Raw genomic sequence first — 13,087 nt, forward strand, 5'->3', positions numbered from 1 at the left:
GAAAAATTACGGCCGTAGTTTCCCCTTGCTTTCAGCTGTTCACAGTACCAGCACAGCAAGGCCGTTTTGGTTATTGTTACAAGGCCAGATCAGTCAATCATCCAGACTGTTGCCCTTGGAACTACTGAAAAGGCTGCTGCCCCTCTTCAGGAAGCACACGTTTGTCTGGCCTCTCAACAGATACCCCTCCGTTGTGGTTGTACCTACGGTACGGCTATCTGTATCGCTGAGGCACGCAAGCCTCCCCATCAACGGCAAGATCCATGGTTCATGGGGGGGGGGGGGGGGGGGCTTTTGCCATAAAATTCAAATTAAATAGGTTCTGTTAAACAAACTGTTGTATCTGTCCCGTAGAAGCTGCAGACAGGAAATAATTATAAATTTGTGTGTGTTAACTGTGACTGAATGACTCCTTAATCCAATTCAGTTTTCATGTCATTTCAGATACGCACCAAGGTTTTTCAATATCTGAAGTAACACACTGCCAGAAGAGAGTTGTTTCACATTAAACATTAGTTTAATAGAAGTATTACAGATAAATGATTGGAAATTGCTAACAAGAATAGTATTAATGTGAAATTATAGGATGTGAAAATTCAAGCTAAAGGGAACAATGACCTCCAGTATAGCATCCAATATGAGATTGGACAGAGACAACTGGTCACCATCCTCTTCAAACAAAACTTCAAAAGCAGTTTCACGCAAGTTGCCAGGAACAGTAATATGGCGTCCACATGCCACTGGGTAGTCCACGGAAGGGGGTGGTTTTACTTCACTTAGCTTTTGAGAGCGTTCCAGTGTTGTCACGAAGCAAGTTCTAACTGAAAGAGATAGTACTGTGATCAAAAATTTTTAATGCAACAATGGAATGTACAAAAATGCACTTTTATAAATATGCAATGCACTATACGTAACTTAAACTTTTGACAATCCTGGTCCAATACTGGCATGCCTGAAAGACACATAATTGAAGCGTTTAATCTTATCTGTTAATTCAAGTTTCAGTAATTTGTGACTGTCATAACCAAAAATAGAGCCCTGCTGTCATGCCTACATAGTAGTGAAACACTATCAGCCTTTGAATTAAAAGAGAAGTATTTCTGTTGTCACCTTTTATGATTTCAAAGTGAGTTCATGAGGCTAGAGCAATTGCATATAGCAGTGGTCTTACACTCAGGCCACAGTTTCTCATTGAACTGATTATGTTCAACCCCAATAATTTTTTAAAGATGCAAGTAAGTCTAGCGTTAATCTGCTACCAGTACTGAAGTAAATGTATTTTAAGAATGACCATTAAAATTGTCAGTTGCAATTATCAATACACTAAGTGTTCTCTCTTGCAGCTTATAGGAGAGACTGAGTGTGTCAAACACACACAGTTAGGCAAACTATTCCACAGAATAGCAAACATTTTCAGATCACACAACATTAACATTGCTTTCGCAACACAAAACAAACTGCAACACACATGGACACAATGTAAACAAACAGATAGATAAACACTATCAGGTATTTACAAAGTAGTACGTCATACATACAAAGCCACTCTATGTAGGTAAAATTAGGAGAGACTTCCAAAACAGATACAACCAATAAACAAATGTCTACCATGCAAACAATTATACTAAATCACCATACAAATAATTATACTAGATCATCAATAATCACCCACATAAAGAACCCTGGCCACCCATACCATGATATCATGAATGATCTTTGAGTATTACATAAAATGGACAAGGGACACCAAATGAAATTGTATGAAGAATTAGACATCTTCACTCATGGCACAGTACATTGTGACAGGCTGCTGAATGCTTAGCTAGAAAGTAAAAGAAAAATCTCTTTAAAAATTTCTGTACTATCAAATTCTTATTTCAGTATTAAAAAAATGGTTATATCATTTAATATGTGCCATTACACCACTACATCTATATACAAAGGTTTCATCTTCATTGCACAGACTATCTTAGCAACTGAAAGCAGTTTATCTTATTAGCAAAGACTCTCTGGAATGACACAAACACATGGATGTGAAAGTGTTAAGTTGTGAAGTGACTGTTACTGTGCTCTGTGTGACAACCAGCTTCCAGCAAAAGTATGAGTAAATATGTGAAGGAAACAATTTAAAACAAATTCCACTTATGTATCTTTCTGTACAGAGTTATATTTCAATACATTATCACACTAGCACATCCAGTAAAGGAATCTCATCACAAGTCAGGTTACTGTAATGCACATGTACCTGTAATGCACACAATGGTGGCAGTATGCTGCTGAATAACATCATGCTAATTAAATGTTAGTGAATAGTGACTACTTCAATAGAAATTCTATCACAAACAAAGCATACTATCTAACCTAGGTGCTTGATACTAAATACTGGAGAGCTCTGTCAACTAATTCTTTATCGTTTTTGGTTCTGGCAGTTCAAATTGCTGGTGTTAAAACATGGTTTTACCATCTATCGTCAAGGATTGACCATGAGACAGTCAGGCACGGTGACCACTCAATCACAGCTGTAGACAAAGCAACTGTTTATGAACAAAAATAGGCATTTAAAAAGAAACATCTACAAGACTGTCTAGGAAAAGGAAAAATCCCTCTAAGTATCATGTCTGTAACATTTTTAAACAAAAATTAAGCTTTGTTGCTGCAGAATAGATTGAAACTAGCTGTACTGATTAACTAATTAATGTGGTATATTTGATAGAAACCAAACAGTTATCAGATTACCAACCCTTAATGTCTTCAATTTGCTCACTGCTCAGGTCACAGGGGCTACCTTCACTTGCTGCAAGTTGCTCTCTGATGCGCCTGAAAACAGGAAGTAATACATTACTTCTAAACTGAAGTAATACACATTAAATAAGAAAGAAAATCTTGTGATCTCTAATCAAAATGTGTATCATTTAAATGACATGGCAAACAACAAAAAACTAGTGTTCTTATATTTTCCAGTGTTTATCATATAAACAGATCCCACTTAATCTTTCCAACATGTTCTGGGACAAACAACATCAAAATCCATTACTGCAAGCAAGATGCAATTATTTAATCCTAAAATGAGACAGAAATAAAAATATTTATTAAGACAGCATCAAAGTTTTCAGAGAGTAAGGCACATCATTAGGAAACTATTGATCCCATTAACTGTGGTAATTGGACTGTAAATTACAAGTTGGTAGTTAACTGTTTATTCCTCTCCTTTAATTGAGTAATCTGAAATTAATTTATCACATCTTGTACAGGCAGGACTAAGAAAATAATCAGAGATTTGTTGCCAACAGTGCAGGACTTGATTTTCAGGGAAAACAAAGCATAGAAGTTCCACTGACAATGTTATGACATCAACAGCTGCTTGATTTTGCAGGCCATTTGGATACCCCCTTCCAGCACAAGTTTCTCTGCACAGTGCACATGGGAACTGTCTCTTAAATACATTCTGTGCTCTCAAAGACCTTTAGCGTAAACCTCTGCTAACCTATTCCCACAGTCTTATCTTGATTTTTCCCTTCTCACTTCTGTCCAAACCACACCTGCTCCATGTAGATCATGTACCGCTTTCTCCCACCACTCTTCCCTGCTCCCTCCCCTCCCATGTGGGCATACAGAGTGATAGAGTCGGTCAGTCAGTCAGTCAGTCAGTCAGTCAGTCTCTCTCTCTCTCTCTCTCTCTCTCTCTCTCTCTCTCTCTCTCTCTCTCTTCCTCCCTCCATTCAACTTCCTCTTCTTTTATCCTCCCCCATTTGCCCCCTCTCCCTTCTTCAGTTATTAGGAGTAGACTACATGCTGGTACTGGGTGTCACTGTTTCCCTTCATCCATAACACACACAAACTCAACACTACAGCGTACACATACTCCTCAGAGTTGTAAAAATTGAAATTACTGATTTGCCAGTGGCAACATACTTACAAACACTGTTCAGCCTTCTAGACGGGCATAACTACCACCAAATTATCAATTACGATGAATGGGCACAAGCATAGGCTGTATACTGTCAACTCACAATATCCTGTTCCAGAGCATGCTCTGCAACGTGACATTCGTGACCTTGGTGCCCGTTTCACCACACATGCCATCTGGATTCTTCCCTCAGATACGAGTTTCTCTGAACTCTGCAGGTGGGAACTAGCACAACATGTCCCTGGTTCTCGCCACCCACCTGGCCTTAATCTACATTAATTTCTTCCATCTCAGCATTTCTTCACTGTAACTACTCTTTCCTATGCTCCATTTTAGTTTTCTAAATCTTTCATTGTCTTTGCTGTCTGTTTTTCACTGACAACCCCCCCCCAACCTCTGTTACGTACAATGCACTTAGCTTTTCACTCTTCTTATTAACTCATGCATGATGTTTAAGCAGTAATCTCTGTCTGTAATCTCTTTCTTCCATTTTTAATCTCTCAAGTTTTCAAATCTAATCCGATGCAATCGCTAACAATCAGTCTTTCCTTCTCACCCCATATGGTAAGTCTCCCCTGACCCACGGTTCTTGGCGACTTTGTCGAAATCTATACCCCTTTTCCTAGACCTCTTCAGTCCTCCTCCACACCTCTTCCTTCCTCTTCAACCCTTCTGCCTGAAGAAGGAGCCACTGGCTCCGAAAACTTGCTAATTACAATCGTCTTATTTGTTTATTCTGCCGCTGCTTGGTGAGTAGATTTTTATTTATCAACTTAAATAATTTTATAAATTTTTCAGTACTTTGTAGTTCATAGTTTGTTATGTATCTCCAGAACTATGATGCAAATGTAATGTAGGCATGATTCTGAAGATTGTTTATCCCATACTGTTAAAACTTTCTTGCACAGTTAATCATATTCAGGTGGAGCATTGACTTCTGCTAAACAGCACTGAATCTATAATTTTTTTTCTGAGAAACTAACGCATACTCCATTACAAACATCCAGTAATGAAAAGTCCTCCTTGCTGGGATATGAAGAAAGGAAGGTAGGTTTAGAGTTTCACACCCTACCAAGACAGAGTGCCAAGTCCAGCTGGAGAAGGTTGAGGAAATAATCTGATTGAGATATTGTTTGATAAATTACCTGTGTCCATCTGAAATGATACAGGGAAATAGTGGCACACCTAAAATACAAAGGACAGATGGGGAAATGTGTGCTACGTGACCTGGTTATGAGAACGGTCAGAGAGGACCGAACAATGGCATAAGGAACAGTGCCTGCCACATGCAGCATTTCTCTGTCTTCATAAAGAATATCTGTATCAAGCATCATACATAAAGACTAAGTTTACTTCTGTGAGAACTATCTGAAACAATACAAATAATGACAAATACCACATGTTCCATGCCTGCTGGTCATAGTTCACAGTTATTTAAAAGGTAGAGTTTTTACACAAATTTTACATTTCAAGAGGACAGAGATTTTAATACAAGTTTCACGTGCAGTATTCTTGCATCCATGCTAATCTCTGTACTTTGTGATATATAATGAGCCAAGGCATATGTATGACGTAACGTAACTGTCAGTGTTAATTAGTACTGTAGAACATGATTTCCTATTAGCGAAAAGCCTGATACCATGTGTATTTGTTTTTACACTTTCATTAATTTACCAACAAAAGATGTTTTATTTTACCTTGCTGAACTATATTCAGTGTCTTCTGTGTGATTTATATTTATTTTGTGACAATTCTAGTACTTATAACATTGAACATTTTGTTAATAGTTGTACGTTATTAAAAGGAACTCACTTTTTCAATAGCTTTCAAATAAACTTTATAGGAATAATGAAAAAGATATTTCTGAAATTGTTTATACAGAAATGTAAAGAATGACATAAAATACTTGTAGTAATGTTAATAATAATTTTGGAATGTTTTACATGTAAAATTACCAACACAAATAAGTATTTTGCAACTGATAAACCCTTATGAATTTCAATGGTTATTTTTTGATATTTATAAATTGTATTTATAAATTGCTGTATTTTAAAATATTACAGTTGAGGTTTAATCACTCAAACACTACAAAAAGTTAATAATTATTTGTAAATTAACCTAATTAGTTATATCTGAATTTGTTTACAATGAAATACTCCTATGCATCATTAAAATTTTTGTAAGCAGCTCACACACATGTAACTTTGTGGCAGTATTTGATTGGCAGAATTTTATGAGCTCAGTATCGTTAATATGGTACAGTTTAGACTGGAATTTGCAAAAGTTGATGCATGAGGTGTCGTGCTTGTTACTATATCTTGCTGCAGGAAAAAATAAAAGAAATGTAATGAGAAAAGTGTGTCACGTTATTAATATATAATAACAGCCATGGACCAGTTTATCCTACATTGATATTAAGTATAACACATTTTTATTAATATTCTAAGAACATGCAGTTCTTAAAATTTTGTTTTTGTGAGGATCCCACAGTCTCCAAATGCTTAATAAGAGAAAGCAAGGTCTGTAGTAGGCTATAATGTAGATGAGCCTCATTTAAATCATGTGATTAGCTGATTTCAATGACTTATTTTCAAGCACCTCACATTAACATACCACCTTACTATGCAAAATTCCTAGTTATATGAGTAATATTACATATTACAAGTAATTTTCAAATCATTTCTCACCGCATGTAAAAAATGGGCGTTACATTCCACCCTTACATTACTAACGTGACAACTTTAATCATCATATTGTGGACTTTGCTCCAGGTACTCCACACTTAGCAAAGTTCATCTAGAATTGTGACATTAATGTGAATCCATTCATAATGTAAGGATGGAATACAACATCTGTGTTTTACATGCAGTGAAAAATAATTTAGCAATTATGACACGTAGTCCGTAATATTACACTTTTAAGTAGGAATTTTGCACAGTCAGGTAGTATGTTAATGTGAAGTGCTTGAAAATGACAAGCCATTGAAATTAGCTAATTGCACGATTTAAATAAAGGTTGTCTACGTTACAGCCTACTACAGACCATCTTTCTTTAATTGAATGTCCATTTCACTGTTGGAACTTAGTTATGTTTTAGGTTATCTTGCCATGAAAATCACCTGCTAAATTAATTCTAGTATTAAATTTTTTGTAATCAAAGATGAAATATGAATACGTTGAAATGGGCTGATATCTTTTGTACCCAAAGGTCAGGAGATATTTCTGGATGACACAGGAGCTCACCAGTTGTTGAACAGTGAACTCTACGTGATTTATGGAATTGTAATTCACCTATACGCCATTTTCTGTTATCAATGACAACCATCTGTGACCCCTGTTATCAATACATTGTTCTTCATGGCAGTTGAGGCGATCATGCTGCATGTTTAACTCTGTGGTATCTGTTTATTCTAGTTCTTGAATGACCTTAGGCTGTATCATTGACAGAGAATCAATGTTACGGTTATGGGAAAATGTACTTAAGAATCTCTTGCACTGTGCACACCCAACTTCTGTCACCATTACAACCAGTACAATGTCTGATAGTATGTCAGTCATATGATACACCAAACTATTAATTTTCTGTTGCTACAGGAGCACCATATCTCTCAAAAACAGTAATGAAGGCCTTGTTCTAATAGGGTAGGCTATACCTGTGATGGAACCAGACCAGCATATGTTGCTTACTGTCAAAGGCAGGTCTTGTACCTGAGCCTTCCACACTGATATGACTCATATGACCAGGGACTGGGCATGAGTGTGGGTGTGGCAGTAGAACAGACTACGAAACTTCAAGAATTTGATAGGCAGCAGAGATAGAAATGACTAATTCAATGATAGGTAGTCAAGCACTGGAGAAGGCGGTGCTTAAGTAGTTCCAGTCTGGATATGTAGTGGGTAATGCAGATGGTTTGTGGGAGTGACAGAAAGATTAGGGATGCGTGTGTATATGACATGGCAAGTCTGTTGTGGAACATGTTTGAAAGACACTGCCAGTCCCTATGAAGGCCATCATCAGCATCATGGGAAACGGACTGCTGGTCACTGAAGATTCACCATTCATGCATAGCCAGATCATATGAAAGTTACTCTTTAGTGTGGAAAGGTCTCATAAGGGTAAACATTTGCAAACATTAATACATTTCTCATTTTACTATTTATATTTTTTATTTGCCTCTAAAACTTACTGGTCCAACTTTTGAAACATATGTTGTAAAAGAGATGTCTGTGAAACACACTGTGACTTTTTATCATACAGACTGTAAAGTTGATCAAACTGTCTTAAGGTTCCAGTATTTCTTACTCATGATATTCACGCAGCACAGGAAAGAATACTTACGAATTTATGGAAATGAATCAGAGATTGTTCCAGGAAGAGAAAAGTGCTCAGTATGGTTTTAACACCCTGCAGTCTGGTTTAGGAAACTGAATTTCTACACGATCTCAATAGTGTTTTACAGTAGTAACTTTATTTACACTTAATCCTGGGATTTGATTTACCTCTCCACTGCCTCTCCTGCTATAGGTTGTGCCTGCCAAGCACGAAGCACTGGAACACCTGCATACACTGGGACGACAGTGGCTTCGCGATACCCCAAATCTACAAGGAGTGCTGTATCGGTGCCCAGTGTACAGAGAGCTGCTAACTGTGATGGTAGAAACAACAGCGAGGCCACCTGTGCCACACAGCGCAAACATGATTAATTAACAATGAAGATGCCAAGACAAGCTGAAAGTGGAAACAAGGGAAGTACATTCATTACAATGAAATAAATGTGGGGAAACATTACTTCGCTGCTTACCCCTTAACTACTATGGACACAGACAGGAACATAGTTGCTATAGAGGGGTCTCTTGGACCAGCTTTTTATGTTTTATAGATAAAACGAGTGTTTTGCTGCTGAATATATATTTTCATGACTGTCAATCATTGCACTTCTTAGAAATAGTCTTTGTGGAAATTTGAATGTTTTTGAACAACACAGGATTTTAAACATTTAGACAAATAAAACACAGCAAAACTTGCAGTATGTTTTTAATTTGTGTGTTAAAAAAAAAAAAAAACAGTAGATAGTTCTCTGCCCACTCACAGATTATCACCAAAGAGATAATATTTCATTTACACAAAATAACTAGTTGGAAAAACACACTTCACTAATGAGAAATTGGATGCAAAGTCAGTTTTGAGTTTACTGCTCACTGTTTCAAAGTAGAATGACTATTGCACTCCATAATTCAATAATGGAAAACTTTTGCCACATTTTATTTTTAAAAACCAAGTACAAACTAATCATGAGTTCCTGAATCATATTTCAGTCACTTTCATCTTGCATGCATTTCACACTGACCTTGCTAGAACACTCCAAACAAATCGGAATGCCACGCTGTTGACAGGGAAATATTGTTTTACTCTTCAGATGAGTTCTGTTTTTAACTGTTCTTTTTGTGTCTGCGACTTATCTTGAAAGTGAAGTATTCTTCTGACGGTGTCACTCAATTCTTGTGGCAAGCATTCTATAGAAAGTCTGCGCTTCATATGAGGCTCAGGAAGACCTCTAGCTAGAGTCTTCCTGAAGATCAATCTTGTCATTACTTCTGCCTTTGGATAAGCTTGACATACCACGTAAGGATCCACACCACAAGCAACATCCACTAATGTGAAGAACATGATCAAAGGCCCTCTTCTCATCTGGCAGCTTGATGAATAAGCTGCACACCTTTGATCGAGAGTGTTCACACCATCTTTTGTCGTATTATAAAACATGATGATCTTAGTTTTTCCTGATTCAGGATCACTGTTTACTGCATGGTGCATAGTAGAGATCAGTATTGTAGCTTTTGATTTCTTGGGCACAAAGGAATCTAGTGTAATGTCTTCTGTATATAGGTAAACAGTTGTCTTCACACCTCGTTTATTATTAGATAGAAACTGCTGTGGTATCTCCTTTTTATTTCTTTTCAGCATACAGACATATGTGAGGCCTCTTTTCGAAAGCTCATTGACTAGTTCTACTGATGATTACCAGTTGTCACCTGTGGTATTTCTCCATCGTGTATTTATATTAGGTTTCACCAATCGAAGAACAGCCTATGTGGGAACACTGTGGCCTTTCTCATAGTCTAAAGGCACATGACCACCGCTGCCTCTTCGAAAATAAATGTATGCATATTACAAGCAATCTGTATATTATACCAGTCAAGCACCAAATTTTCACGCCATGTTTTGTCGGTTTGTTTGACATACACACTCTAAACCCACACCTTCCATGGAAAGGTACAAGCATTTCATTGACACAAACTGTTGCACCTACAGAGTAGCTAAGTTAACTGCTTTCGATGAAATGCCGAAAGATGTGTGAAATTGCTGGTGACTTGTCTACTTCCTTTCTCTCCTCCTGATCATCTGGGTTATCAAATAGTAATGCATATAATAAAAAAAGAAATTTTTCTTTACTAACAGCGCAGCTGAAAACATTTCTGCCTGTCCCATCAGTTGCAAATAAGCTTAAACCAATTTGTTTCCCAATTGAAAATGGCTGAATACATCAACAGATCAATCAGTGCCTTCCAATCAATGACATCAACATCTTGTACATAGGATAAGCGATCATTTGTGTACTGTGCTCTAAGCTTAGATATCTTCAGATTTGTCCCTAGAATGATTTCATCTAGAATATCATGGGTAAAGAACAGTTTCTCTATCTCCAAAACAGCAGTGTTTTCTTTGAGACATTTCACTGTCTGTCACAGTCTAGGAAGCTGCAAGACAATATCTGTTGCTTTGTTCTTACATTAGCTGGTGGCTGCTGTTTTCTCCAGCAAAAACATCTGATCTTACTGAGGTAGTAAGCTTCCACATTGTCATTAGCTGTCATATCTTCATCACTTTCTGTTTCCTGTTCTGAATTAGAAAGATAGATTGATTGATTGACTGATTAATCGGGAGGGGGGGACTAAATGGTGAGGTCATCAGTCCTGCGATTCCAAAGTTACACATGGAAGAGTGGGGGTCCACAAAAGTGGACACATACAATCACAGGAAGTTAAAACACAAACAGTAGAAGGTATGAAAGGGTAGCACAAATCTAAAAACTAGGAAAACAGAGTGGCCTTTGGAAGGGGGAGTGGTCATGGGTCCCAAACTGAGAAAGCTTGGAGAGAGGCCACAACCACAAGCACCTTGCCCCTGCTCCAGGAGTAAAGCAAAACCTTACATCTGAACATAAAAACACATTCATGGAGGAAACCGAGAACCAGTTCAACCATCCATGAATCCTCTGCTAATATTAAATTTAAGGAATCTGGAAGACTATACTTAGTAGCAACGGCCAAAAGAAGGGGACATTCCACCAACATATTAGATACCGTCAGTCAGGCTCCACAACCACATTATGGGGGTGGTTCAGTATGCAAGAGGAAACAATGAATGGGCCTTGTACGACAAATGCTTGGAGGTATAAAACAGTGGACTTCTTCCGACAGGAGTGGAAGGAAGAATGCCGAACTGCAGTAGACTCCTTGATCGTGTGGAATTTTTTTACTGAGAGCTGTAGCACAGCAGATGTCATTTCACTTTTGGGCACAGAGATTTGAGATACATCCACATATCCGCAGCTGGGATCATGAAGGGAATGGTGCATTAGTGTCTGCTTCTCTAGCCAAACAGTCAACCAGTTCATTCCATGGAATCCCACATGACTTGGGATCCAGAGAAAGACAATTGAGCAGGTGACACGGACAAGGGCAGAGAGAAGGTCTTGGATAGCAGAGACCAAAGGGTGATGACGGTAGCATCGGTTGACAGCCTGCAGGCTGCTCACTGAGTCTGTACATATCAAAACACTGTGGAGGGAGGCCTGAGAAAGAAAATGGAGGGCCCCATTGATGGCTAGTAACTCTGCTGTAAACACACTACATGATCCCAGCAATAAATGCTGGTCTAAGCCAGAGGGAGACATGAAAGTGTATCCCACCTTATCTATCGTCTTAGAACCATCAGTGCAGAAGATGGTGGGACCCTGGAACTCTGCAAGGATGGACCGTACAAGATGCCGCAAAACAATAGGGGCAACAGAGACTTTAGGACTCTGGAATAGGTTGGTCCTAATCCGTAGTCTAGACGCCGTCCAAGTAGGAGGAGGGGGTGGGGGTGGGGGGGAATACACAGAGTGCATTCCAGTGACTGGAGGTGGAGAGTGACAGGATTGTCAGGGAATCAGCTAATGGCGATTGTGTAAGAAACCAGGAGTTAGCTCTGTCGTATTTGTAGAGGGGGAATCCCCACTTCTGCGAGGAGACTGTCAATGAGACCAGTGCGGAAGCTACCAATACCTAGACACAACCCATAACGTTGAACAGGGTTGATTATTTTCAGAGTGGAAGGAGCTACTGGGCCATAAACCTGACTACCATAATCTAATCTGGACAAGACCAGAGCACAGTAAAGATGGAGAAGAGCAGCACACACTGCACCCCAATATGTGTGGGCCAGGAGGCAGAGAGCATTAAGTTTCCACAAGCACGTAGTCTTCAGATGGTGAATATGGGGCAACCATGTCAGCTTTTCATCAAAAACAAGGCCCAAGAAAGGGGACTGTACTACAACATCGAGGAGCTCGTCGCCTAAATAAAATTCTGGATTGGGGTGTACTGTGGGTCGACAACAAAAATGCATAATCAATGTTTTGGAGGGAGGAAACTGGAAGCCATGGAAGACGGCTATGCACACAGGATAGTGGCTTGGAGCTGGTGCTCAGCAGATACTACTGAATGGGAGCTGCAACAGATGCAAAACTCGCTGACATACAACCCTGGGATACCACAAGCCCAACAGAAGTTACAAGCCCATTGATGGCTATGAAGAAGACACTGACACTTAACACAGAACCCTGTGGGATACTGTTCACCTGAATCCGAGGGGTGCTGAACGAAGTGCCAACTCAAACTCAGAAGAGCCAGTGAGATAAAAACTTGTGGGTAATAACTGGAAGGGGGCCTCAAAAGCCCCAATCATGAAGGGTAACTAAAATATGATGGTGCCCAGCCATGTTGTATGCCTTATGTAGGTCAAAGAAGAATGCGACAAGGTGCCGGCAGTCAGAAAAAGTCTGTCGGATAGCTGTTTCCAATCTGAGTAAATGGTCAGTTGAAGATCATCCTTCCTGGAAGCCAAGCTGATATG

At 38.8% G+C, this 13,087-nt stretch overlaps 1 protein-coding gene across 1 annotated transcript in view; it reads right to left on the reverse strand.

Annotated features, from left to right (window-relative positions):
• Nucleotides 1-13,087, reverse strand: part of LOC124622595 (actin-related protein 10) — a 48,554-nt gene that overhangs the window by 14,903 nt on the left and 20,564 nt on the right. Inside the window, exons 4-6 of the mRNA XM_047148347.1 lie at nt 8,407-8,582; nt 2,741-2,817; nt 619-821 (exon numbers count right to left, since the gene is read on the reverse strand). Coding sequence (XP_047004303.1) covers nt 619-821; nt 2,741-2,817; nt 8,407-8,582 — 456 coding nt within the window. The remainder of the gene's footprint in view (nt 1-618; nt 822-2,740; nt 2,818-8,406; nt 8,583-13,087) is intronic.

The sequence above is a fragment of the Schistocerca americana genome, chromosome 7, assembly GCF_021461395.2.
Source record: "Schistocerca americana isolate TAMUIC-IGC-003095 chromosome 7, iqSchAmer2.1, whole genome shotgun sequence".
Lineage (NCBI taxonomy): Eukaryota > Metazoa > Arthropoda > Insecta > Orthoptera > Acrididae > Schistocerca > Schistocerca americana.